The sequence below is a fragment of the Peromyscus californicus genome, unplaced genomic scaffold (assembly GCF_007827085.1).
Source record: "Peromyscus californicus insignis strain IS unplaced genomic scaffold, ASM782708v3 Scaffold_12__1_contigs__length_115047231, whole genome shotgun sequence".
In the NCBI taxonomy this organism is placed as follows: Eukaryota; Metazoa; Chordata; class Mammalia; order Rodentia; family Cricetidae; genus Peromyscus; species Peromyscus californicus.
Genome location: NW_026294413.1, coordinates 58,764,323 through 58,792,129, shown reverse-complemented (window position 1 = coordinate 58,792,129; position 27,807 = coordinate 58,764,323). Strand labels below are relative to the sequence as shown.

The 27,807-nt window shown below is 41.1% G+C and overlaps 1 protein-coding gene across 16 annotated transcripts in view; it reads right to left on the bottom strand.

Moving 5' to 3' along the window:
* Positions 1–27,807, bottom strand: part of Hmbox1 (homeobox containing 1) — a 141,076-nt gene that overhangs the window by 25,277 nt on the left and 87,992 nt on the right. For all 16 annotated transcript variants that reach the window (XR_008217022.1, XR_008217021.1, XR_008217020.1 and 13 more), the window contains exons 5-6: positions 25,010–25,120; positions 15,273–15,426 (exon numbers count right to left, since the gene is read on the bottom strand). Coding sequence is in view for 13 of the 16 variants with exons in the window: in XM_052732943.1 (XP_052588903.1) it covers positions 15,273–15,426; positions 25,010–25,120 (265 nt within the window). In the remaining 3 variants the exon portion in view is untranslated. The remainder of the gene's footprint in view (positions 1–15,272; positions 15,427–25,009; positions 25,121–27,807) is intronic.

Genomic DNA, 27,807 nt, shown 5'->3' with positions numbered 1-27,807 from the left:
CAGGACATCACCAGGTCAGCTTCTTCCACCTGTAGTAAGGACATGAATTTCACAGATGGAGCCAGGAAGGAGAAAGAACTGCCTTACTCAAGGTCACATGGCCTGGAGCTCAGGTTTCCTGACTCAGCTCATTTGCTCAAAGGCCTAACAGGACGGTCATTGTTGGTTAAAGACAGGCTACTGTTTCTGACTTCATTTAAGATATACAATGCAAATCTCCAAAGATGAATGAATCAGCTAGCCCAAGGTCCTGCTAATCTCACATGAGTTCCTGGAAGCGACCCATGCTACCTGCAAGTCCACAGCTGCATCTCACCTAAGGGCTTTGCTTCCTTGAAAAAGGAAATCTCGGGGGACAACCTTAACACTGACCCACCTTTCTTCCCTGGGCAGCAGAAGTTTAAATAACTCTGGAGTAAACCATCAGTACACATTACCAGTCTGTGTTTACAGTGGGGTTCACTGAACCTACATGTATCAATACCTCTGCAGACACTAGAAGGTATAGGCATCCGACTAACTCCTTATCAGAATAGTAAGATGCCCTTCTTATTTGTTTGAAAACAAAACCAAAAAAACTTCAAGGCTGAGAATTATGGACCCCATGTATGAAATGTGGCCTTCCATGGTTTTCATCTTGCAAAACCCTTCACTGTAGATTCCATTTTAGATGTTCCATGGACTTACAGCACGCCAGTTAGATGTTCCATGGACTCACAGCACGCCGCGGTCACTGGGCCATCTGCTCTTTGGTAGCCAGGCATTGGTCACCTTTTACTGTCATAAGTTATCTGAAAGAGGGAACTTGAAGGAAAAGATTTATTCTGGATCATGGTTTGAAGGATATGGTAGTGTGGCATGGTGGGAAAGCGTGATGGGAGTTTACTCACATTCCAGCAGACCAGTCAAAAGGGAGGACATCGAGTCAGGCCAAGTTATCTACTCCAAAACCCACTCCCCAGAAATCTCTCTCCTCCAGGTAGGCCCTATCTCCTAAGAGTTCCACAGCTTTCCAAAACACCACCAGAAGCTGGGGCCCAGTTTTCAAACACACGAACCCAAGGGACATTTTACAGCCAACTCATTATAGATGGAGATACTTCTGGAGTTCTCAGGAAAAACAACAACAAAACCAAACAAATATTAAACCTGGCAAGTTCCCACCATATTAAAGAAAAACAACTAATAGCACTTGGGAGGCAGACACAGGCGGATCTCTGTGAATTCGAGGCCAGCCTGGTCTACAAAGTGAGTTCCAGGCCAGCCAGGACTGTTTCATAGAGAAACCCTGTCTCGAAGAAACGGAAAGAAAAGAAAAGAAAAAAACTAAGAAAGCAACTGCCTGAGACAAGCGGTTTGACTGAATTTCATGAAATTACGAAGCATTTGGTCAACTCTCCATTTTAACAATAAAGAGACGGGTATGTACAAAGGGTGGTGTTTGGATCTGCCCATTCACAAACTTTCTAGAAAAACCACCAAATGTGAGTGATAAGCAGGTCATCCGAAAACGACATTTTGGAAAGTTCACAAACTCTTGGGCATTGGGGCTGGTGAGATCCTCTTGAACCTGCTTCACCTACAGAACAGGCTGGGTTGTACCTTTGGCTTCTGTCCTGCTTTACTGACAGGAAGTCAGTTTGCAAGAGAGAACTGGAAGGTGATCTAGAATTAAGTTTCTCATACTTGGCAGACCAATAATGTATCATAATACGAAGATCAACAAAAGAGGATTGATACAGATCAACTCATTGTCTCCTGGATGTTTTTTCCTTAGGATCAATACCAAGCTTTTGCAAAATGTACATTCATGCCAAAAGGATAATGTCTGAGCCTAAAATGAGAACTGATTTTCCTGGGGAATCAATCTTGGTTTTTTTTTTCTCATCTCAGTAAGTAGCAAACCAAGTATATAAACTCTCAAGAATCAAGGCTGCAATAACGGCTCAGCCTTTGGCCAAGACTGAGTGAAGAATCAGGGTGCACTGGTCTGCGGTTACCCAGGTACTTCCTGAAGCCTAGCTTTCCACTTCCTGTGTCTTAGGTTCATGACCATTTTTAGTGACAGTCAAACTATCAGAGTGTAGGTAATGGGCCTTCAGCTGCCTTTTAAAAGTCAAATTTTAGGCCAGGCGGTATGGCACACGCCTTTGATCCCAGCACTCGGGAGGCAGAGGCAGGTGAATCTCTGTGAGTTCAAGGCCAGCCTGGTCTACAAAGTGAATTCCAGGACAGGCTCCAAAGCTACACAGAGAAACCCTGTCTTGAAATACCGAAAGTCTACTTATGGAGAACCTTGTCTCAAAACAAAATAAAAAACAAAACCCTCCACCAAAAAACTTTTTCTTAAAAACAACAACAAAAGGCAGGGTGTGGTAGAGCACTCCTTAAATCCTAGCTCTCAGGAAGCAGAGGCAGGTAGATCTCTCTAATTTTGAGGCCATCCTGGTCTACAAACCAGTTAGTTCCAAGACAGCCTGAGCTACTGTAAGGAGATCCTGTCTTGAAAAAAAAAGTCAAAATAATTCTGAAAATACCTGACAGAATACACATTACTATCAATGTCACGGCTAAAAGACTGTGTAGCAACTGTATAGTAAACTTCCAAGGGAAAACTAAACAGAAAGGCTATTTTGATGATGAGTCAGCTGATGGGTATATGACAGTCTCAAGATAGAAACAGAGTCTGGGCTTTTGAAAACTGCATTCACTTATCTTATTTTACATGTATGTGTACAATGCCAGTGGAGACAGGAAGAGGGCATCTGATCCCCTGGAACTGGAGTTAGAGGTGGCTGTGAGCTGGGAATCAAACCCAGGTCTTCTGCAAGAGCTGAGTCAACTCTCCAGCCCTAAACTTTTAATATATGCCATGTCACCAAAGCAACAGAAGAGATGATTTGTATGAGGCACTGTATCATGACCAGGATTGCTAGTGCACACAGATCTTCCAAGTACAGATAAAAGAGCACATCCAGGGATTTTGTACCACGAAACTTAGCAGTACATTCAAGCTTCCTCAACCAAGAGACAGCCATGTAGAAGAATGACTCACAATTCCATAATCTACCACATCCACAAGAAAGTCTTGTGTAAGCTGCGATCTTAGGGCCTAACGACTCCTTCCCACACTGTTAGCAGGAGCCGAGATCTCCTTGGATCATGCTGATTATATAGTGTCCCCTAGAATCTCCCACAAGAATTGATACAAAGTAGAAGTTAGCATATTTGAACTGTAAGAAGGAAAGCTCACTTGTTTCCCACAGAGTTTCAGTAAGTTCAGTTAGTTTACACACACCTAAAGTTCGGGTTCTTATGAAGCCATTATATTTCACGGTGACTCTTGAATATGATACCGTCACCCAACTGTGCTTTGTTTCTTTGTAGACTATGGCTACAGAATGGCACGTGGGCACGGGGTTGTCTGTTCTACTTAATTGGCTCAGAGACTAGAGAAATGGGGTACAAACACTGTTTGTTAAAAATAACATGCTGGCAAAGTATCCACAAGCGAACGGGGAAACTTTTAATCCACCTCAAAAGCATCACGACAATTTCTCTTTTAGCTATTTCTGTTTGACCAGAAAGGAACCAGGAAGCATAATTTGCCAATTTTAAAATGCATTTAAGGACAGTTCATCTTCTTATTGGCTATGAGAAATGGATTGGGATAACTTTACTTGTCAATAAGTGGCAAAGTTTTGTTGTTTTTTTCCTCAAATAGTCTAATGGATTGAAATGAGGTCATGTCCAGGCTCCTGCTGTCTCATATAAATGCTAAGAACTTCCTTCTCTGCAGAGGGACAGGAGGTACAGCTCATCACGTTCCACTTGAGTAAGTCCACAACAGTATGGAAGAGGAGAAACTCATTTTAAATTTCAACTTCCAGCACCTATTAATTCCAAATGTATCATTTATTCCCCCAGCATTTCCTATTCTAGAACAGCAATGACATCAGAAGGGAGGGAGACCAGCTGATGGCAAAGCCATCTCGGGGAGGCAGAGGGCATGCACTTAGGTCTCGTTCACTACAGAGCAGAGTGCAGGAGACTCAACTCTGCCACCACAGAGTAATTTTTATGGGCGAAGGAAAAAAAAACAAAACAATAGTACAACAATCAAGCAAAGGAAAAGACAACACTGAGGGAATGAAGTGATTTTTGAGTCATTTTAAGTGGTTAACTTTAAATCCTTCCATTATTACTTATCTTTGAATTGAGCTAAAGGCCTTAAAATTTTGAACAAAATTAAAAAATGCTATGCTCCTCTGTCCCTCCTCTGCGGCAGACATGTCTGGAGGAGCAGACCTGAGATAACAGTCGCTAACCCTGCTGAAGTTATGGGGTCTTCTTACATACTCATTCAATACATTCAAGCTACACTTAGAACCCTTAGCCTTCATGCCTAGCGCCATGTACCTCAGATGCCTGCTGAGTCTAACAAAATGCTTGCCTGCAGCACGGAAGCGCCGGGTGAAACACACTGGGCAGATGGGGAACAATTCTCTCTAGCGGTGGTATTGTCTGTAATTCCATCCTGACAATGCACCTCAACACCAAGTCAGCAGAAAACTGAATTTTGTAATTTTTATAACAATGTCCTTTATAATACGGGGGGGAGGGGGTGCAGGGGAAGTGGAGATCAGAAGATTTTAAAGAGTCACCATGGCTAGAATGTCAAATTACTTCTTTCATGTCTAGAAAAAGGAATCTGGTCAGGCTCTGACTTCAGAAAGGAAGTCTGGGAAGACTTCAAACCAGTTTCAGTCTTTCAATTCCTATGCTGTCCTACATCAACCCTACTCAGGAATAACTGGCACTGAGAAAACAAAGCACTCCACTTTGTTGACATGTGGGAGGAAAGTGGCAGCATAGACAACTTGGAAATGGAGCAGGAAAAGAGTGTGACTGGAACCCACCGAGGCATGGATGTAAATCAAAGTGCAGAGAAAGCCAAGTTTGTAGGATGCAAGATCACTGGCCACTCCAGCCCGACTGAACAAATGCTCACAGCCCTTCACTCCTGCCACTGGCATGTCCTGCCTCCTCTCAACCCACTGAAACGTCCTGTTCACAAATAAAGGAGGCAGCTTCTGTGTTTCTGCAGTGTCTCCTCTCCTGGTATTACTTTAGGCATCCCACTTTGGGCTGTCAATCTCTTGTGTGAGAGGAGTCTAGCAGCCATACTCCCGACCATCATCCACTGCTCCTATAGGCCCAGAGCTATTCAATATGCCTCAGCACTATGCAGTATTCTAGAGAAAAGTGAATGGTAACCTCTTCTCTCTGCATCCCTCCCAAAAAACTGAGATGAACTCTGTTTCCCAGACTAGTTTTCAACTCTGGGCTCAGGTGACCTTCCTGTCTCAGCTTGACAAGCACCTGGAATAACTTCTAGGCACCACTAATGTCCTGTTTGGATTGATTTCATTTTAAAAGAAAGCCAAAGCAGACTTTAACTGGTTGAGGAATACTAAAAGTGGTAACTTCAGAAATTTCCAATTCAACAAAACTACTCTGTGTCTTAGTTAGGGTTTCTATTGCTGTGAAGAGACACTATGACCATGGCAACTCTTATAAAGGAAAACATTTAATTGGGGCTGGCTTACAGTTTCAGAAGTTTAGTCCATTATCATCATGGCAAGAAACATGTCAGCATGTAGTCAGTCATGGTGCTGGAAAAGGAGCTGAGAGTTTTATATCTGGAACTGCAGGCAGTAGGAAGAGAAGGCCACAAAAGCCACACTGGGCATGGCTTGAGTATCTGAGCCCTCAAAGCCTGCCCCCAGTGATACACTTCCTCCAACAAGGCTACACCTCCTAATAGCCACACCCTATGGGCCAATGGGGATCATTTTTATTCAAACCGCAACACCATGAAAGTTACTAATATATATTATTATTGTTACTTAGTTTTTATTTATTTCTTTTGGGGGGGGGTACATGTGGAGGTCAGAGGTCAACCTGCATGAGTCAGCTCTCCTTTCAACATGTGAATACCAGGGACCTAACTCAGGTTGTCAGGCTTGGTGATCGAGGCCTTATATCACTGAGCCATCCCATTGACCCTATTTTTGTTTTTATCTTGACCCTGTACTGAAAGAAAGATTATGAACTATTAGACACATAGCATGTATGCCATGTAAACATTTAGTAGCCATGAAATCACAGTACTTCTTTTTTTTTTTTTTTTTTGAGCTGAGGATTGAACCCAGGGCCTTGAGATTGCTAGGCAAGCACTCTACCACTGAGCTAAATCCCCAACCCCAAATCACAGTACTTCTATGGACAGGTAACAACATCTTTCTCTTTCTTTTCTTTTCTTTCCTTTTTAATTTTTATTTTTACATGTATGAGTGTTTTGTCTGCGTACCACATGTGTGCCCGGTGCTGCAGAGGCCAGAAAAGGGTGGCTCCCCTGGGACTGGAGTGACAGACAGTTGTGAGCTGCCATGTGGGTGCTGAGAATGGAACCTCAGGCCTCTGAAAAGCAGTTTTAACCACTGAGCCATGCCCCGAGCCCCACAGCCATTACAATAGTCATTTTATGGCATGTGACTTGCCTAAGGATACCTACAACAATGTGTTCTTAATCACTATATCATCAGAAATCAAACAAAAAGAAAAGAACACAACAACATAAACTCTTCAATATTGAAAGCAAATGATTTAAGTGTTACTATGTCTCTCAGTCTTTATCTATCTACACTTATATCTGTTGCTTTATTTTATCGTCACTAATTGTTGTTGTTGTCAGTGTTTCAGAGTCTCACTCAGCAGCCCAGGATAGCCTGGAACTCATTATGCTTCCCAGTCTGGCTTCAAACTCAGAGGTGATCCTCCTGCCTCAGCCTCCTGAGTGCTGGGATGATAGGCTTGAGCCACCACGACTCACCTTGCCTTATGATTTATTATGATAACTAACGCATCTGCTTCACATCATTTCATTTCTATTTTCCCTCAAGTTTACTAAGCTGTATCTGTCCTTTGCTGTGGCATTCTACTTAATAAATTCAACAGCTGTGGCATTCCACTTAATAAGTTCAACATTACTGACTTAGCCACTTGCTAAAAGCAATCACACTTAAATGCAAAGAACTAAGAAACACACTCCATTTTCTTCTCGGTGTTACTAACTTGCCTGAGATGTAGGAGCTAAGGGATACTTTCCTCAGCAGGCTAACTCAATTCAGCAACAATATAATACAGAAAAAAATGAAATAAATATTCTTGAAACTGTAAAGTAAGTTTTAGGGACAAAATGAAAAATAAGAGAAGTCAATTTTTGTCTATGTTACTACTTAGACATGAGTTTGCAGTTTTCTCATTTTATAAGAAAGCAGAAATTCTAACAACCTCGATGAAATAGGAGGTGAACAATGACTTTCTTTGCTACTTTCAGATCCTAACACTCTCAAGATATTTCATTATTCTACATCTGTAAACAGTGAAATTGAGGGAACCTCTCTACAAGCCAATTGCTGAAGGAGGCATTAACCAACCATCAGGAGACGCATGAAAACTGCATCTTTGGAAAATGATCTTCAGAGCCCAGTCAGGGATGACTCTGCGGCCCAGGGTTGGTCTGCTCAGGGTACCTAGGCCATCCTAGCCTGCAGCTAGAGCTTAGTTTCTGCAGATGCTGCTCTCCTGAACCCTCCCGGCGAGAAATTCACTGAAACTACAAGTTAAAAAGAGATAGGGATGAGACTGACACCAAAACCCAAGCGCTAACAAACTGTCCTGGGAAGAATTCCAAAACGCTGAAGACCAAGGGAATTAAATTACAGAACCCTCAAACACCACTCCAGAAACATGCTTTATAAGCCGATTCGTCTCTTCCATACTAATTCTCCCAGGAAGCAATAATCCACTTGTGTGAAATGCATCTGTGTGTCAGACACGTCTCAAGCGCAGATCATACACACATCAGGTTAAGGGAAGGGACACCAAGTTTAGAGCTTTGATTTAATTTGTGTTTGCCATAGTACTGTGGCTGCAATGCTATTTTCGCTAACGACAGCAGTTATTCTAAGAACCTATTTTTGGATACTTGAATTTTGGAGGAAGGAGACACTCACTCTCAAGCTTGTGTTCAGTGCTGTTTCCTTGGCTTCTGGGGAGAGTATTTTAGATTAACTTCTTAAAGTTGTTATGTCAATTTCAAAGGTCAAAAGAACAAAAGCCATTTTCCTTATAATTCAAGGGCTCTATGTTTACTGGTGTTTTCTCCCCCCTCTCTCTATTACTTAAAGAGGAGGAACATGACAAAAAACAACCCAAGAACAAAAGCATATTATAAGTATACTGGTCCATAAGAACATCAAAACATGCAGTAGAACTAACTCCAAATGCACATAGACACATTCATTTGTATCTTCTTGGACACAACGACACACAGTCATTCAATCACTGGACTAAAAAGAACAGCATGAGACACTTTCTCACAGCTCCGAGCCCAGACCTGTGGACACTGCCAGGCCTCTCACACTGATTCTGGAGTCTGGTCAAGGCTCCCCAAGCTGGTGCTTTCTTCCCATCTCCCTAACTGTGGCCTGACTTAGAAGCTTCTTTTACCTTCCTCCCTTGAGAGGAAACAGGAATAGGAGCAATAGCCAGCTCTTATTCTCTGTATTCCAGCCACAGACCCTAATACTCCAGAGATACACTTGTTTCCAAAGCTAAAGGACACCAAGGCCAGATTCCTGACAGATGCATAGGAAGGGGTAAACTGGGGACCTGGCTGCAACCCTCCAGAATTCAAATCCAGCCTTCAAATCCATGACCTTCTTCCACTGTGAGCTGTTTCAGATCTCTCTTCCAGACACTGCCTCACTACCAGGAAGCAGTTGACTGATGGGATGAATGAAGGGGCGGGTTTCTGGAATGGAAATCCCAATTTGCGCCTCACATTATCTGCAGACGTAGGCCTTCCAAGTATAAAACATAGTTAACATTTTCCATCTTGTGAATATATAAACCACTGAGGTAAGCCTAGCTTAGTGCTAATATATAGCAAAAGTTTAATAAGTAACTGATCTAAGATTATCTAATGATGTCATTCTAAATTCTCTATTAAAAGAGTCAAATCTTCTTTAAGACAACAAATACCGTTCTAAATAGGAAACATGACAACTACACAAAGAAAATAAACCTGTGATTCCTCATGTTCCTGTGGCCCAACATCAATAATATTCTTAACATTTGTGTTGCATCTTTTCCCTATTAAAACCCTTAGATGTTCTTAGCCAAACAGAAGGCTGGAAGAGATGTTAATCCAGGGCATACGACTTGGGCTAACCAAGACCTACTTCATGTGCTAAGGGCACTGTATAAACCCAGAAGAAAATGGCTTTCTTGTCAAGGAATAGGACTTGTATGCAAATAGCACTGTCTAGAGAGACACATGTAGCTCTGCTGTTCACTGGATTTATGGCCTTAGGAAGTCATCTACCCCCCGAGCCTCGGTTGCCTCATCTGGAAAAGGAGGGCAATGGCGATCAAATGTGGAGGTTAAATGGGGGATACTCCTAATGGCATTTTCCTTTTTCATGTGCAGTTCTGTTGAGGAATGACTCACATGTGGAGCAATTTACATATCTGAAATGTGCTTTTAGTATATTCATAAAGTGATGTGCTGTTTCCTGGCCCCCAGACCTGTCTCTTTCCCAGTCTGAGCAAATACCAAGTATGTTCTTTTTCTACAAATTTGATTATTCTGAATATTTCTATAAATAGAACCACATAATATTGCCCTTGTGATAATCAATGTTTCTGGGAGTCAATATTGGAAAAGACGTGTACATAGGATAGAGAATGCAATAAGGTCAGCAAAGAAAAAAAAAGCAACATTGATAACGTGTTAACATATAATGACCATCTACTATAAGTAAAATGCTCTGATAAGTACTGGGCAAAATACATCACCGAGGTGCTTTGGGTGTGGTAAGGCATAGGAAAACTTCACACACACAAGTCTCTGCATATGCACGTACGTCAGCAGGCCATAGTCTGTGGACATTCTCCGGTGAGTGCTTTATTTTTCTCAGTCAAATGTGAAGCAAGGTTACTACAAGATAAGGAGGTTGAGGAGTTTTCAGAGAGAAAACAAAGTGTAAAATAATTTTAAGAAAGAAGAAAGGGCAAGCCAGGAAGACAGTATGAGTGCCTGACAGAATTAAAGATCTGAGGTTCATGGTCATGAATTTAAAATGAGGTAAATCAGCAGGGTTTTTAGGTTTTTTTTCTAGCTACATTTAGCTGCAAAACAAACAAACAAACAAAAAAACCCAAAAAAACGCAGTAACTGTATAAGTTGAAAGATGTAACCAGACATCACCTGTAGTAAATAACTTCATGATGGCGTTCCCATTTCCAGTGCTTTCTGAGAGTCATGTCAGGTAACTTCATACTTAATGCTGGAACGGGCTTACCCTGAAAACAAATGCTCTCAGCAATAAATGGGGTGGGGGTGGGGGTGGGGAGGGAGTGGGTGGGCGCGGCACTCTACTATTGCTTCATACTCCTCTCCATTAACTTCCACATCTCAACTTACCAAGGCCCTAAGTTCCCAACAATTCAATACAAGGGTTGGGCGAGGGACTGGGATCAAACCTTGTCTAATTCTGAAGTTTATCTTCCTTTATTCTGTCATTATATCTAAATCTTCATTTTTTTTTTTTTTTGGGTTTTTCGAGACAGGGTTTCTCTGTGTAGCTTTGCGCCTTTCCTGGAACTCACTTGGTAGCCCAGGCTGGCCTCGAACTCACAGCGATCCGCCTGGCTCTGCTTCCCGAGTGCTGGGATTAAAGGCGTGTGCCACCACCGCCCAGCTAATTTTATAGATATAAGAATTGGAGTCTAGGAATGTTGAATGATTTTTCCAAGGCCAGTCCATTTTCTAATGGTACAGACGCTGTCTCCTCGGTGAGTGCCCAGACCATCACCAAGCCAAGCTCCTTTGATGCTCTGGATGCTGTCATTCCCATCCTCAACCGACAGCTAGTTCTATTATGTCTTTCCTCAGACTCCTTTCTGATAGTTACTCCTTCTATCCCTATCTAACCCCTCTGTCTTCTTACGATCATTTGGACCCTCATCACTCAGGCCCAGGTTATTCTAACAGCCTCCTAATCTGGCTTCCTTCACTCATAATATTAAAATGTCCAAAGCAGGCAAATTTGTACACAGATTAATGTTTACACAAAATTAAAAAGGGATGGGAAAAAAAGAGAGTAGCTTCTGTTAGACCCCCAGGGTCCTAGGGGCATAATAGAAGTAAATGTGGTGATAGATGTGTGACTACAGATAAACATTCAATGCTTTAAAATATACACCTGCATATACATGCCACACACAGAGACACACAATAGGAAATGGTAAAAAAAAATCTAAAAAAAAAAAGAGAGAAGAAGAAGAGGAGGAGGAGGAGGAGGAGGAGGAGGAGAAGAAAAAGACGATGACGACAACCATCTATCTCTGCTTCCTGACTGGGGGGGGGGGGAGGAGGAGGAGAAGGAGGAGGAGGAGGAGGAGGAGAAGAAGAAGAAGAAGAAGACGACGACGACAACCATCTATCTCTGCTTCCTGACTGCAGATGCGATGTGACCTGCCCCTTAAGGCTCCTGATGCTACGCCTCACCCACCAAGATGGACTGTACCCTTGAACTGGAGGTTAGAATAAACCCATCTTTCCTTGGATTACTTCTGTTGGGTGTTTTATCACATCATGAAGAAAAATAACCAATATAGACAATGAGGAGGAAAGTTCAGATTGTTCATGGATCTTGGCAAGAAGTTACATGTCGTGTGGGGACAAAGATTCTTCCCGTCATTTCTTGAGAGACTTTTTACAACATATGCACAAGGCTTTGGAAAATAGGTAGCATATCACAATGATAAAGAACACAGACTCTACAGCCGGGCTGTCTTAGTTTAATCCTAGCTAGGGCCTTCTTTTAGTTTCTGTTCCACCAGAAATTGACTCGGAGTCAAGACTATGACTGCAGCAATCTTAGAAATCACTGTTACACAGTGAGAAAGTAAGGAGAGTAGAGATCGGAGAGATGGCTCAGTTGTTAAGAACACTGTCTACTCTTACAGAGGACCCAGGTTCAGTTCCCAGCACCCACATGGCATCTCACAACCTCCTGTAATTCCAATTCCAGGGTTTCTGATGCCCTCTTCTAGCCTCCATGGGCATGGCCTCCATACACATGGTACATATATATGCATATATGCAAAAAACACCCATATAGATAAAATATAAATAAATAAGTCTTTTTTAAAAATGAAAAAAAAATGCACTTTCAACAAGTGAGCTCTCTCTCAATACAGTTATTTTTTGTTTGTTTATTTGTTTTAAGGGCATTTACACTTGTATGTGGAGGTCATATGACAACTTTGTGGAGGTGGCTCTCTCCTTCCACCTTTATGCAGGTCCCAGGGACTGAACTCAGGCTGCCAGGCTTGCACAGTACATGCTTTACCTCTGAGCCATGTCGATGGCCTTTTGGGTTTTATACTTATTCACCCAGACCACTACATTCAGGCTCTTGTCGGCATTCTGATACTATGTAACAGTGTTCTTTTGTATTTCTGTCAGCGTATCTTTGACATAATTTTCTGGAAACAGGACTGCTGTTGCAAACGGTAAGTCCATTAGTAACTACCCCTGACACTGCCTAGCTCTGTTCCACGGAAGTTGCTCTACTTTGCATTTTCACAACAAAGGATGAGAATGCCATTTCTCTAGAGCAGAATCAAGAGAAAACTTGGCCAAACTTTGTGATTTTTGCCAGGGTGACAGGTGAAGAATGGTATCTCAATGGAGTTTTAATTTGAATCACTCTTGATTCAAGGTTAGCATCTTTGCTGGGAGGCAGTGGTTTACATCTGTAAATCAACATCTGGAGGCTGGTACTGGAGAACTGCCATGTGTTGAAGGCTAGCCAGGGCTAAAGTGAGACTGTCTCAAGAAAACCCAAAACAAGTAGTAATAACAATAACTTTAGACTTTTGTATGTGCTTCAAAGGCTGTTGCATTATTTTTGTGCCACTCCCTTATTTTAGCCCATCTTTCTGTAGAGCTGTTGGTCTTACCTCATTTAGGAACTCTTTACATATTAAGGGTAATAAAAGTTGCAAATATTTTATTCTAATTTACTTTACTACTTTGCTTAGTTTTACCCCAACAGTTCTTTCCATTTATATTTATCCATCATTTCCTTTCTCTTCTGGATTATGAGGCTCAGTTAGGAAACATCTCTCCCATTTCCAGAATAGGAAGGGTACCCTATGCTTTCTTCTTCTATGTATATGAATTCACTTCTCTAATTGATTTGAAATTTATCTTCCTGTATGGAGTGAGGAATGGAATAATTTTTACTTTTATTCTATACTAACATATTTGAATAAGGCTTACTTGGCTGGGCTATGTATTTATCCAAACATTCAGTCTATGCCAAAAAGCATGATGCACTACTCTAAGGCCAGGGGAGTTCATATTCCACTTTTGAGACAAACCTCCATTTTTTTGGAGGATGCAGATCATCTAGACAATTGCTACTCGGTGCGTTGAAAGGCTTTCAGCATTTCTGAGAACTCAGGCCTAAGCCTCATCCTCTCTAGCTGTGCCAGGTTAGGATGAAATGAAGCAAGAGAAAACTAAGTCCTAAGGTGAAGATATTTATTAATTAAAATTAAGGTTAAAAATATGTTAGAACTAAATAGGAACCTATAAAAAGATAAAATGTTGTATATCTTTATGTCTAAAATTTAGTCAGTATGATTCTATGGATGGATGTTGCTACCTTGGAAGAAAAATTCAGAAGTAAAGGGCAACCTAGTCTCTGAGTCCCTGAGGTTTGATTCCTGAAACACATGAAGAATGTCATCTACTGTTTCCTCAATGTTTAATCCTTTCTCATATTGACTTTATGTGACAAATGTACTTTAATATCTTAATGAAAAATTAAACTGATTGTTATCATCAGCATAATTAGAACCCATACTAGGCACAAAATATATCAAAATTTATTATGTTTCCCAGAGGAAAATATGAATGCTGTGAATAATTTAAGCTAGGCATTATTTTCATTCCCATCAGCTATGTGGAAAATTTGAAACAAACTTTCAGAAAGAATCAAACTTTAGAGATGAGCAAAATGGAGCAGACTGCAATCAGACCCCCAGAACGTGAGTCCCCCCTTTCACTTCCGTCAATCAGGAAGAAATGGGCTCATTATTAAACACATGGCTCTACTCTTAGCCACAGTCCAGAGTGAGAGAGAGTACTTCAGAGCAATGGATAACTGGCTGTTCCATGGCTACCTATTCACTTCTATGTCATTTGAACTCAACACTGTAAAGCTTGCCCTCAGTCAGGCAGTGATGTCAATGCACCGGGAAACGGCCGTGAAGCAGGTAAAAGACAGATGGCCAACATCCTGGGTAGCATGTTGCTGGCTACTGACACTTTCATTTAGAGACAAGAAGATACACTTTTGGTCTCTGACTTCATCAGTCCAGTCAGGTTTCAGTACTTCTGAACCCGCATCAGGTGTTTTGTCCGGGATGCCACACTAGTGGTCAGATTAGATAAGAATGACCCTGCTGCCTGTCAACCTCTCCACCAAATCAGAGTCCTAGAGATCTCACTTATGGAAGGTGTGTGTGTTGGAGGGGGAGGGGTACTTAAAGGACAGTTACTATATATATACACATACCTATATATATATATACATACATACATACATACACACATACACACACACACACACACACACACACACACACACACTAAATACAGCAATGTGTTATAAGCATGTATTTACACCATGTCAGATGGGGAAAATGAAGCTGTCAAAAGTACTAAAATCAGATATGGATCAGGTTCTATTAAATATATTTTTAAACCTTTGGAGATCCGTTCATTGAGATCACCCCCTGTTTCAGAAAAGTGAGTCTCAGTTCCCTCCTTTACAGTTTAATACTGATGAAAATAAAGACTTCAGAGTTTTTTCAAAACAATACAAAAATACACATTTAAAAATATTAACTCTAAAAACTGTTATGCTACTGATGACAAGATTAAATTGTATGTAAGTAAAATAGGCCGACAGATGCTAATCCCAGCTTTGTGAGTTCTCTTATTTCAACAACAGAGCAATCCTAATAGTCTGTAATATCTTCAGAGCTAAAATCTGGACCTCAGATTATTTGCTGGATATGAAACCTGTCTGGGAAGCATCTCACAGGAACAGGAGACGTACCTTTCCATGACAGCTAGGCACTCCTTTCTCCAGGTAAATCTACTCCCTCGTCGGAGTCGGAAGGTTCCAGGTGTGGCAGAGACTGGGGGAGGTGTTTGTCTCCATTCAGGGTCCTCTATTGGAATGGGGGCAGGTCTCATACTTAACGTAGCCCCTGGAATAAACAAGACATTTTTTAAAGCAAATTTCTTGCAATTAAAAAAAAAAAATCAGTATTACAAAGATACCATGAAAACAAGAAAATGAGGTCTGAGTATAAACCTTTTGTTCACTGAGACTTGAAGGCCAATATATTTAATATTTTATTTTTAAAAACATGATCAAAGAGCTGTAGAGATTGCTTAATGATTAAGAGCATGGACTGTTCTTCCAGAGGACATGGGTTCAATTCCCAGCACCTAAATGGCAGCTAACAACCATCTGTAACTCCAGTTGCAGGGGATCCAGTGCTCTCTTCTGGCCTTTGCAGGTACTGTACACACATGGTTCACAGACATACACACAAACAAATCACCTACACACATAAAATAAAATAATGACCAAAAGAAAAACACAAATAGGTAAAAGCCTCTTCCTTCAAAAGCCTGTAAAGGTCATCCTAACATCTTTCCATCAGCCCATGTTTCCATGAGCTCCTCCAGTGCATTTCACACAAAGCGTGACACCTATCCCTCCACAAGAATTCTGCACTGGACTTTCCCCTGTTGAGCCTTTTTTGAAATTCCTACACTAGGCCAGATGTGGTACACATCTGTAATCCCACCACTTGGAAGTCAGAGGCAGGAGGATCAGGAGTTAAGGCTAGTCCCAGCTACATGAAACCCCCTCTCAAAAAGAAAAATGTCGCCAGGCAGTGGTGGCGCACGCCTTTAATCCCAGCACTCGGGAGGCAGAGCCAGGCGGATCTCTGTGAGTTCGAGGCCAGCCTGGTCTACCAAGTGAGTTCCAGGAAAGGCGCAAAGCTACACAGAGAAACCCTGTCTCGAAAAACCAAAAAAAAAAAAGAAAAAAAAAAAGAAAAATGTCGAATACAGTAGCAAAGAAAATAAGATGACATTTCACAAGCCTTTATAGTGAGCAGGATCCAGTCTCTACAGGTCTATCACCTACTAATACCGTATTCTTTCAGCTCTGACTCTAATGACTTCAATCTGAGAGGGTTCACTAATTTAGACCAGCTTTTCTCAAATAGCTTCAGCCAGTTATAATTCACTAATTCTCAATTTATCGTATCTTTTCCCGTGGCTTGTTCTGGACTCGACACCAGACTCAAACCAGAAGCCACACTGTCTGCGGCTTCCATGGACTGAGCTCAGAGATGTACACAGAGCTAGACATGCTTCCACGGAAGGCTCTGCCTCCCCCTCTTCTTCTACTCCTTGCACTGCCAAGTTCATCTTTCCCAAACACAATTAGAGTTATAGCACTCTTTTGATGAAAGCCTCCAAAAAGTCCCCTGACTATAGTTTAATCCAAACCCTTTTTCTTTCTTTCTTTTGAGACAAGGAGTAAGGCAGCACAGAATTCCTGCCACCACCTCTCAAGTACTGGTAGTATGGGCATGCAATCAAGCCAGGCTAATCAAACTCTTACATAGTCCTAGAAAGGCAGGTTAGAATTTAAGGGGTTTATGTACATATGAATATGAATACGTTAATCTCACACAACAGACACTCGTTTCTTCATGATAGGAACTGTTTTCTGTCATATTATCAAGCAACACACCATGGATAATGTCCCTATTTCACACACACCCTTTCCGAGACAGGGTCATTCTATGTTGCTTAGGCTGGCCTTTAACTCCTGGCCTTACTAGTTTCTCCTGCCATTGCCTCCCAAGTAGCTGGAACCACAGGGACATAAAAGTGGCCCAGCTAAACTCCCTTCCTAATGGGAACATCTGTACTTGTATTTTCTTGGACGAAGACCAACGGTTTAAACAATCCAGATTCTCCTTTTTAAACAATTGTTTTTCTATCTCTCCCTTCTTAGTAAATCTCTTCTTCAAATTGAAAGCTAAAATGTCTCAGATTCATCTCATTATTAATTTCTCTATTTTCCCCCACATATCATGAAGCCAGTCCATACACAAATTTCATTAAGTTTATATTCAAACAAACCCAGTAGAATACTTTCTTTTTATATGCATTGCTGCTTTACAACAGGTCAGCATCATTTCTCGCAACCATAACTGCCCAGGGCAGGTCTAAAGACGGACCTTCACAGTAAGCTCTGTCTCCTGGTCATGTCTCCTGCTGTGTCTTAGATCTGGGCAGGTCTATGACATGGAGAAAGTCCAAGGCTAGATCACAGGGAGCCCTGCCCCTTCAGTCTGTCCCCTGGGATGCTGGCTCAGCTGCCCTTTAAGGAGTAAGATCAACCCCACTCACTAGCCATGTGGAAAGTCTGCATAGAGCGAAAGTTGTTCACATGATCTCCAGGTGCTTCTGCCATTCTACCCGAGTGCCAGACAGTGGGGGGAAAAGCTATCTTGTACACCAAGCCACAATACACATCATATGGATACTTCTATACCCAGTTGACAAAGAGAAATAAATACCCAGACATATAGTCCCAAAAAAGGCATGTTGGTAGTCAGCCCCCAAGGGCTTCATGGGTCCTTCCTTGCCTCCTGGGAGCTGTGCCTTTGTGTGGTGCTTTCCCATTCTCTACTCAGGATTAGACTGTGTGAGCAAAAGCATGTGGCAGTGAGAGCATGTCTTGTCCAGAACTAAGACACTAGGGTACCTCTCTTTCTCAGATCACTTGCTCAAGGGAGGAGGTGCTAGGTGAGAATGGATGATGGGGCTCTTGAGGAACTGCTGTCTCTGGCCATGAGGCAGTAAGGAACAGGGACAGCCAACATCCATGTGAGTGGCCTTGCAAGGAGACCATCCAGTTCCAGTGACTGCAGCCCTGGCTGATAGCTTGACTAAAAGCTCATGAGGATGCTGCTCCTGGATTCCTGGTCTATAGAAACAGAAAATAAATCTTTGTTGTGCTAAGCTGAAAAAAAAGATATAGCATGGTTTGTATCACAGCAGATAATTAATACAAGTCATCACAACCATCTCCAGCTATTATTTCATCACATCCTCCAAATACTACACATATTACTTACTAAAATGCACCAATTTGGCAGAAAAAAAATACCTTTAAGATAAAATGCCTTACTAATAGTAAAAATGAGCACCTTTCTTGTTTAATGACTGTTATCTATCTTTTGTTAGTTTATGGCCCTTTTCCTATTGAGCTATAGATTTTATCTGAGTGGAGATACAACATCAATTATTAGTCTCATAGTATAATTATTCTTTCATTTGTCATCTGCTATATCTTTATTTATGGTATATTTTTTATCTTAATTTACATGTAGTTAAGTTTGTAAGCTTTTTTCAAGCAGTCAATGAGTGTGAATCTTTTGTATCAAGGCCAGTAGTTTTGAATCTCTTCACTATCACCAGTGAGTTTGGATGTTTTATATTATGGCCAATGGGTTTGAGAAAAGGACTTGGAGAACTCAGTGGTTAAGTGCTCTGGCTGTTTTCCAGAGGACCCAGGTTTAATTCCAAGCCCCAGCTGATGACTCACAACTGTCTGTAACTTCCAGCAGGCTTGTAAATGGTGCACAGACACACATGCAGGCAAACATAAATAACTAGTTTTTTTTTTTTTTTTTTTTAAGTTTGTCAGAATAACGTGGGCCTGGTTGAAAGTCTCCTATTTTTTTCGCAAAGCAAGCAAGGATTACAGCATGGCAAGAGTTTAGGGTAAGACTTTACCTAATTAAAATTATACAAATTTTGTTCCAGAAAGAAAATGTCCAAAATAGCCAAGCTAACTACATCACAGCTGGTCAGAATAAGGCAGAAAGACTAGATAAGGCCATGGGTTTTCTTACCCCAGGTTTGATCTGGTGAAGGGATAAAGAGTTTCAGAATAGAGGAGAAGAGGGAGAAGAGAAGAACAAATCAGTGAGCTCCAACATGGTCCAGCATGCATATTAACAGAGGGCAGAATCCTAAGAGGCTGAAGGAAGTGGACAGTCAATGTACAACAGAAGTGCTCTCTTGTTATTGGGATTTACTGTTAATAGTATCAGTCATTTAAAAATATTCTGCATTGTCTAGACTTCCTGTGAAAAAGGATTAAAATTAGATTAAAAGGAAGAAAAAAAAAGAGGGAGGAAAATGGGGATAAAACCGAGAGAAGGAAGTAGTGACCCGGTGACTTTGAAAGAAATCAAGACTATTTATACAGAAGGTAAAATTGGGCAATTTTAAATCTGTAAATACTCACCCAGCCTGGGAATGTGGAGTTGGGGCTCCCCAGAGCAAGCCAGGTAGCGAGACTATCTATATATGTGAGCTCAGGGTTTGGCTGAGAGACCTTGCCTCAATGAATAAGGTGGAAGAGAGAGATTGAGGATGATTCTTGACATCAGCCTCGAACCCTCAGGTGCACATATACTCACATATATGTATACCACCCCCCCCCCCACCCCCAAGCACACACTTGTACACTCCCACACATGGTAAAAGGAAAAAACAAGAAAATGGCACACAGAGCATTCTGGAATAAATACAGATTTCCTGTAGAAAGCATAGTCTACTTTGTTTTGTTTCAGAGAGACAGGGAGCAGTGAATTATACAAGAATAGGGTTAAAATTATTGACTTGGACAGAACAATGCAAAGAAACCAGAATGCGGGAACAGTGAGGACAAGCCTTAAAACTTCCCTGCGTCGATACAGGAGTTCTGGGCTGGAGAAAGGCCCAGGGACTCCCTTATGAGTGACTTAACTTAGTAACACTTTTCCACATTATACCTTAGTTCACATTAAAACAAAATTTTGTACTCTTATTTGGCAAATCTCAACCCATGAGGAAAAAAAAAAACTTTTATAATTTACTATTGGATTTTAAGTTTTCAGTGAGTATTCTATAGATATGATTATCTTGTGTACCTGGTTAGAATTGAGTGAGCCCTATTAATCAGCTAGTAGAAGAAGGCCATTAGAACTTTATGCACGGAAATGGGAAACGGCTCTCCCAAGTCTTTCTCATCCTCTCCCATGTCACCCCACAATTCCCAGAGCTCTGGCATGCTACATGCAAAGCATAGGTGTTTTTTTCTGATCTGACACTGACTTCATGTGCACGATACACGAGCCTCCCACCAGACTGTGTTAATGTGAAGTCAGCAGGATCAGGATCTGGAGCCTGCAGGTGCCCACAAACCCTGCCTGCCACAGTAAAGGTTGAGTCAGACAAGAGAAAAGACTGTGGAGCTCAATCTGATTAACAAAGGACCAGAAGTCTGCTAAGGCCAAGAGTAGGCAAAGAATCTACAAATACAGCCGCTTGTTTGCCAGATATTTCTGTATCAGGGAACAGAAAAGCCAGCTTTTCATCTTGTGGTTTGCCTTAATTTTGTATTTCTTCTCAGAATGTATGTGAAAACATGATGCTATTTACATTTCTCCTGATATCCTCTCTGCTGGGCAGAGGAAAGGGTGTGGTATCCTAATAAACCTACCCATGGCTTATTTTCTACAAACTGCTTCAGATAAGCTGCGAACCACATCTCAGGAACCGAGTTCTTCTCCTGTTATCGCAATGTGAACAAATTGATTGTCACATCTTTTTCTCCCTCCCTCCTTCACACATTTATGCATTTTCCAAACAGACTACATGGTCTAAAATTTTCAGAAGGCCACAGTTTAATGGTAAAATGCCTGCCTAGCAGGCACAAGGCCCTGGGCTCAATCCCAAGCACTGCAAAACAGAGACCCAGAGGTGATTTAATTATGTCTTTCTACTGCTTCCCTTATTACCAGTGTCCCTCTTCAGAGCTGTTCTTATCAGTTCTTAATCGAGAATTCCCGACAACTTCCATACTTACAGAAATCTAAACTGCCTATGTGTGTGTGTGCATGTTCTTTGAATACAGATAGTAATATAGTATATATTATTTCGTATATATTGTATTTTTAACTTCTGAATGCTGTTTCACTGTATGCAAATATAATTCACACAAAACACATTAAAAATAACTATATAGTTCTACAATATTCTCTCTCTCTCTGTTTGTTTGTTTGTTTGTTTGTTTTCCGAGACAAGGTTTCTCTGTGTAGATTTGGTGTCTGTCCTGGATCTCGCTCTGTAGACCAGGCTGGCCTTGAACTCACAGAGATCCGCCTGGCTCTACCTCCGGAGTGCTGGGATTAAAGGCATGCGCCACCGCTGCCCAGCCTACAATATTCTCTTGTAGAGAATTTAACCAGTTCTCAATCAGGTGATTTTAGTGACTTGCAAAGAACATGAGTCACTTCAAGCAACTCTTTAACAGGCAGAGAGAAGAGAAACTAGTCTTAGGTGCAACACTGTATTCAAAGATAACAGTAACTCTGAAGAATCCACAGAAGAAATATCATCCTTTAGGCAAAATCAAAGGTTATTTTAAAGTCAGCAAAGATATATCTAGGAAGGATCCTATGCTACATTACCTCTTACATTAAAGGTGAAAAGACAAAGAAGAAACCTAAATTCTGATGAATAATATTCAACTGTTGCAATCATAACAAAACTACCATTTACCATTTAGCAACTTACCTTTTTTGTTTTTTTAGCTACTTGTACATTATGACATACATAATGGGGGTTTAAACAAAAAAAGTACAGACTGGGGCTTTAAACAAAAAGAGTTCCTAAAAAGGAGGCAGTGACCCAACATCAATGAAAAGCCCACGTATGCACGTAGAAGCACTGATTCTTCAAATGAGATACTGCCTGTGCAGAGGGTTGCTCCCTGTGAGTGTTAGTCTTTCCCCATGCCCCCCATTTGGGTGCCCTCTATTCCATCTTGCTGGGTGGGAGTCATGTCTCAGCGCCACCAATGTCTCAGTGCTGGGTGGGCCTAGCTCAGGTTCCAAGATACAGTTAAATGGGAATTAAGATTAAAAATAAAAAAGAAATCATTCCAAGGTTGCAAGCTGGACTCTTACAATAGGAGTTCGAAGGGAACAGAACCACCAACTAATAACGTTGCTGCAGCTCTCCTTCCTTTTCTAGTGAAGTAATTATGTCAACAGCTTCCACGCTGCCCCAAGCTGGAGTACAGCCTAAATCTTACCCAGTGTGGGAATTCAGCCTTAAGAACCATGATCAGTCTCTATGCCAGCTCTGTCTTAGGTACCAAATCCTGGGAATCAACACAGTTCTCCTCACAGCTCAACTCCTGCTATCATCCTATGCTGCTCTATAATGCATACCACACACCAAGTGTCCTTCCCTCTCCACCCACCTCGCATTGCTGTCAATCACTGGCTTTGCTGTGACTCAGCTTTGGGAGACTGCTTAGCATCAGGTCTGACAGGCTGCTTCAAGAATATCTTAGACTAGTGTTGGCCTCATATGGAAGCACCAGCCACACGTGACAACTAGACCCTTGAAATGTAGTTGGTTGGAAATTGTGTTGTAAGTGTAAAACACAGACTGATTTCTACAGAATCTGGACAAGAAGTAAGCAGGGAGTGGGGATGTTTCATTTTCAAACTGGAAATTAAACGTTGAAGTGACATGTGTTAACATACATCATTACTCTGAATTTTCACTGTTTCTTTCTGAAATATGGCTGCTAGAAAATATGAAACTACATGTCATTTGCATTTCAGCTCCCCTTTGAAAGGTGTTGCCTTGCAATATGTAACAGTAATAAGTACAGAGGGAGTTTTTCAAAAGATTTGCTTATCCTTCTAGATATTACCAGAAAATATGAAAGCAAGAAATTTTTGTGCACAAAAATTTAAGCTGGTAAATGTTGAAGGAAGGATGGATGAGATTATCTAATTTTTATAAATGTCACTGGAAGCACTGACTGAGCAAGGATCTTCAACAAATGCTGAGACCACCTAGCACAGGACAGAGTACTCACCCCACAGCAAAAGTAGCAACACAGACTACTTAAAAATGCAAAGCACAGATCTAGCTCCACCTTAACAACACCAACAAACATAGCACATGCATAGTGTTGCCACTTGACAACACCTCATGACATGTGGCAACATGAAATTCATATTATTCACAGTATTTTCACCTAATGCTTTATTGAGAAAAATATCACAGCAAAATCATACTTGTACTACTCAATATTCCCCTATCCTACCACACATTTCCCTATCAATCTGTTTTATTTTTTGTTGCATCTCAATGTAAATTGATGCCATTACAACAGGGAACCCCTAAAAAAAAAAAATCTATGCACTGTTCTTGACAAAAACATTCAACCTGGATTTAATAGAGCCCTCAACTTGAACTCCCACTGTATAAGGCAATAGAGAAGATAAGGACCAAGGCCTTTAAGAGTAAAACTGAACAATTTGGAAATATCTACAATGTGGTACAGTCTGTAAAATAACAAGATTTTAAGAGTTTATATCATTAGAAAGTAAAAAGTTTGGGCAATTTAAGAGTCTAGGGAAGCATTCTAATTTGCTGACCTAAAACTGATACTGCTTATTAAAAGAGAGAGAGGGAGAAAACAGATATTGAGCTACACAGGACACTCTTGTAACAGAGAGATGTGATGAAGGACTAGGTAACTGTGGAAGTATTCATTTTCTTAGGGACAATAATGGAGATCGTGGTTTTGTAGGAAACTACCCTCATTATTAGGACACGACACACAAGTAAATCTTAAAAATTATTAGCAAACACAGCAAAATATTCATAATTTTTTGTATCCAATAAGGTAACCATAAGTAACTAGATACCTTGTTGGTCTTTTTTAATGTTTGTATATCTATAACACTTCAAAAGAGAAAATAAGGGAGAACAGATTCTAGAAATTCTTTGTATAGATTGATATTTTCTGTTTTGCTTTGTTGAGAAAAACCAACAAAACTTACTGTACACACCCCCTCAAAGGCACTTCCACACAGCACTCTGTATCTGCAGCTCAGGGCTAGCACTGTTACGGGCCATACCTCACCTGTCATGCCTGAGGGCTTTCTCTGCAGTGGTACCACAGAAGGTATCTCAATGGTAACGATATTCCCGAGAATGGGCTCATTACCACGACCTGTGTAACATGCAGCCTGAGACAGCCATTCCCATGACATCGTATTTTTCTTGATCTATCACTTGTTCAAGGTATCTTGGAAGAAATGTTGTCTATTCTTGGCAACTCCAAACACCAAGACTTTCATGGTCTTTTTCCTTAAGATTTCATCCTATTTTCCAATCTAGTGCTGCTGCTAGGAGTTATGTGAACAGCTTCACCTTAAAACTCCAAAATGAATTTATTACCCAGGCTACAAGCATTAAAAACACAAAACCATTAGGAAAGGTCATTGGAATGGTACAGAATGAACTCAATAAAAATACTAAATACACACCAATTAACATAATGTTTTTCCAAAAATTGAAAAAAGGTAAATTTTATTTGTGCACAGTTGAAAAGAGAGCCAGCCACTGATATGATGACCATCCTTCCAAACTGAGCCTAGGAAAATCACCTTATCTGAAAGTCAAGAGGTGATTGAGAGGAAAAGGTGAACCATCCCAGGAAACAGAACCCTAAACATAATTACAACCAGGGCTCAGGGTTTACAGTTGCCTCCTTGCATAAAGGAAGACATTAAATCATGAAATAGTTTCTCTCAACAAATTAACACATGGAGTCAATGCAATAATTATGCTTTCATTTAGGCACAATAAATAAAAAGAAGTACTCACCAGGGTTTGTCTTCTCAAGTTGATACCATCGGTAAAATGCTCTTTTCTTCTGCTCACTCAGGTCTGATCCCTGCTGCAACAGCCAATGAGAGATCCGGCTCTGGCTGATCCCTACAGGGAAAGAAAACAGCTCTTGGTGGGGCACTGAAATCATAGCCAAGTTAAAGAGGGCTCTGGTGGTTTCAGTCACTCAGTGCTGATTCTACATGACTGCGTGAGGAAGCTACAACCTGAGAAAACTCCTTAACACTAGCCTGACCACCATGACTAGGACATATGCAGCATTACCTAAGAGAAGTCAAAACAATTTATTAACGAAGACCTTATAGTGGCTTCGAGAATTAATCTGCAAACTGAGTCCATAAATATGAGATATCGAGAAGATGCCCAAGTAACATCACTTGTCAGAGCTACATGCTACAGCTGATTAAGAACAAGATGCTCTAACAGATACTTTGAGAGAGAAAGATCTAGTTAGCAAGTTTTATTTCTCAATATTGACACTAATACAAAGATTTAGGGGCTAGGAAAGGAAAGATCATTGAACACACTGTCTTCAATGAGCTTTCTGGCTACTTGCTAATTCATTTCAGCATCTTAGACCCATCTCCATTAGAAGCAAGAGTTGGCAGACCTGTGGACTTAGGTTACAGTGTGACCTCAAGAAAGATCAGTAGCTAAAACCAGTTTCCAGACATGACTTCCCTTCCAAACAGAACAGACTATACAACAGTAGTGCTATGCTCTTGCTAGAAGCTTCTTGTTAGCAATTACTTAGAGATGTGGATGACTTATACATATAAAGTCAAAAGAATGTTTCAAAACTTTCAAGAATCACACACTTATTCTGGTCATTATATTCTTTTTTTTTGTTTTTGTTTTTGTTTTTGTTTTTTTTGAGACAGGGTTTCTCTGTGTAGCTTTGCGCCTTTCCTGGAACTCACTTGGTAGCCCAGGCTGGCCTCGAACTCACAGAGATCCACCTGGCTCTGCCTCCCGAGTGCTGGGATTAAAGGCGTGCGCCACCACCGCCCGGCCTGGTCATTATATTCTTAAAACCCAATATGCAACTGGCAAAAGCAGAGAAATCAGGGGAAAAAAAAAAAAGAAAAGAAACAAGACATTTCCAAAAGATAATCTGGCTATGACAAGCAGTGGTTCTCAACCTGTGGATCATGATCCTAATATGCTGCTTATCAGATATTTACATTATGATTCATAACAGTAGCAAAATTCCAGTTATGAAATAGCAATGGAATTTAAGGTTGGGGGTCACCACAACATGAAGAACTGTATTAAAGGGTCGCAGTGTTAGGAAGGTCGAGAACCACTGCTCCAAAGGGTTAACATACTCACGTGGCAATGGGACACAGCCAAACACCACTGTGCCAACAGCTGTTTAAAGCTTTGGTGCTCAACAGGAGGCAGGCTACCATGACATTATCAAATGTTAACTAAAAGCAAGGCCTCGGGGTTTTTTAGACACTTAGCTATTCCTATTAGAAGACGACCATTGAGAACATGGGAGGAGAAGCTAAAAGGTAGACTATGAAGGAAAGTTCTCTGACTAAAAAGTTTTACTTTTCTTCTTATGCCCACACGTGTGTGTGTGTGTGTGTGTGTGTGTGTGTGTGTGTGTGTGTCCAGAGCACAAGGTCAGAGGACAACTTGTGGGAGCTGCTGCTTCTCTAGACTCTTTTTGAAGTAATTCCCAGAGCTGTTTCCCAGTGGCAGAAGATCCATGTGACGCAGGCGCTAGCAGCTAGTGCTGAGTGCTTGCTAGAAAGGAACGCTGATTATTCTGGATAATTAAATTAGCTGTGTTTGGCAATATCTTCAACAAAATCTAGTTTCAGGCATCATAGTATCTTTTTTTATACTAGAAGAAAATGGCTGGGCAGTGGTGGTGTCCGCCTTTAATCCCAGAACTTGGGAGGCAGAGGCAGGCAGATCTCTTGAGTTTGAGGCCAGCCTGGTCTACCAGGTGAGTTCCAGAACAGTCAGGGCTACACAGAGAAACCCTGTTTCCACGAAATCAAAATCCATTTTCTTGCCAACCAAATAAAATTATGGATTTCCAGCTGTTACCACATCGGTTAAAAAAAAAACCAGGGAAGTTAAAAAAATATTGTTAGTTGGAAATAGTTAGAAAAAGGATGTATGAGATCTGTTAGCTTGCTCCAACATTAAATCTTCCTCACATTAGAACACACACATACTGAACCATAGAACCCACAAGGTAGGAGTGTTAGCTGGCCATGCTGTGTCAGAGGGCAAAAGCCCATCCAAAGGATATCAAGCTACAGTCTATTTATTTTTATGACAAAACACTGCCATACATTTAATGTTTCTTTTAAAGCTACAAAAACCCCAAACCTAATCTAACAACAATAAACCATTAATACCTAGTGCAAGCATGACCATGGGGTTCATCTATGGCAGCTATTTTCAGAAACAAATCGACAGTATCCATGAAAGGTGAACTCTGGATATACAGCCCACAGGAATGAGTACTTATCCAGCACAAATCTACTCAAAAGACATGCACCAGAAGCCTCATAAATGTGCATTTACACAGAGCAGTCCCTGGCTCAAAAGCCGAATGCATCAGCTACAGAATGCATACACTATGATATCTGTGTTTTCTACTTTAGACTGCCATAGGAACAGGAAGAGGATAAACTACTAGTATATGTACCCACTGGGTAGATTTCACAGAAACAATGCTGTTTCCCAAACAGCAGACACCCAAAAGCCATACACTATATTATCTATAGGGATGCAAATCAACATACTGG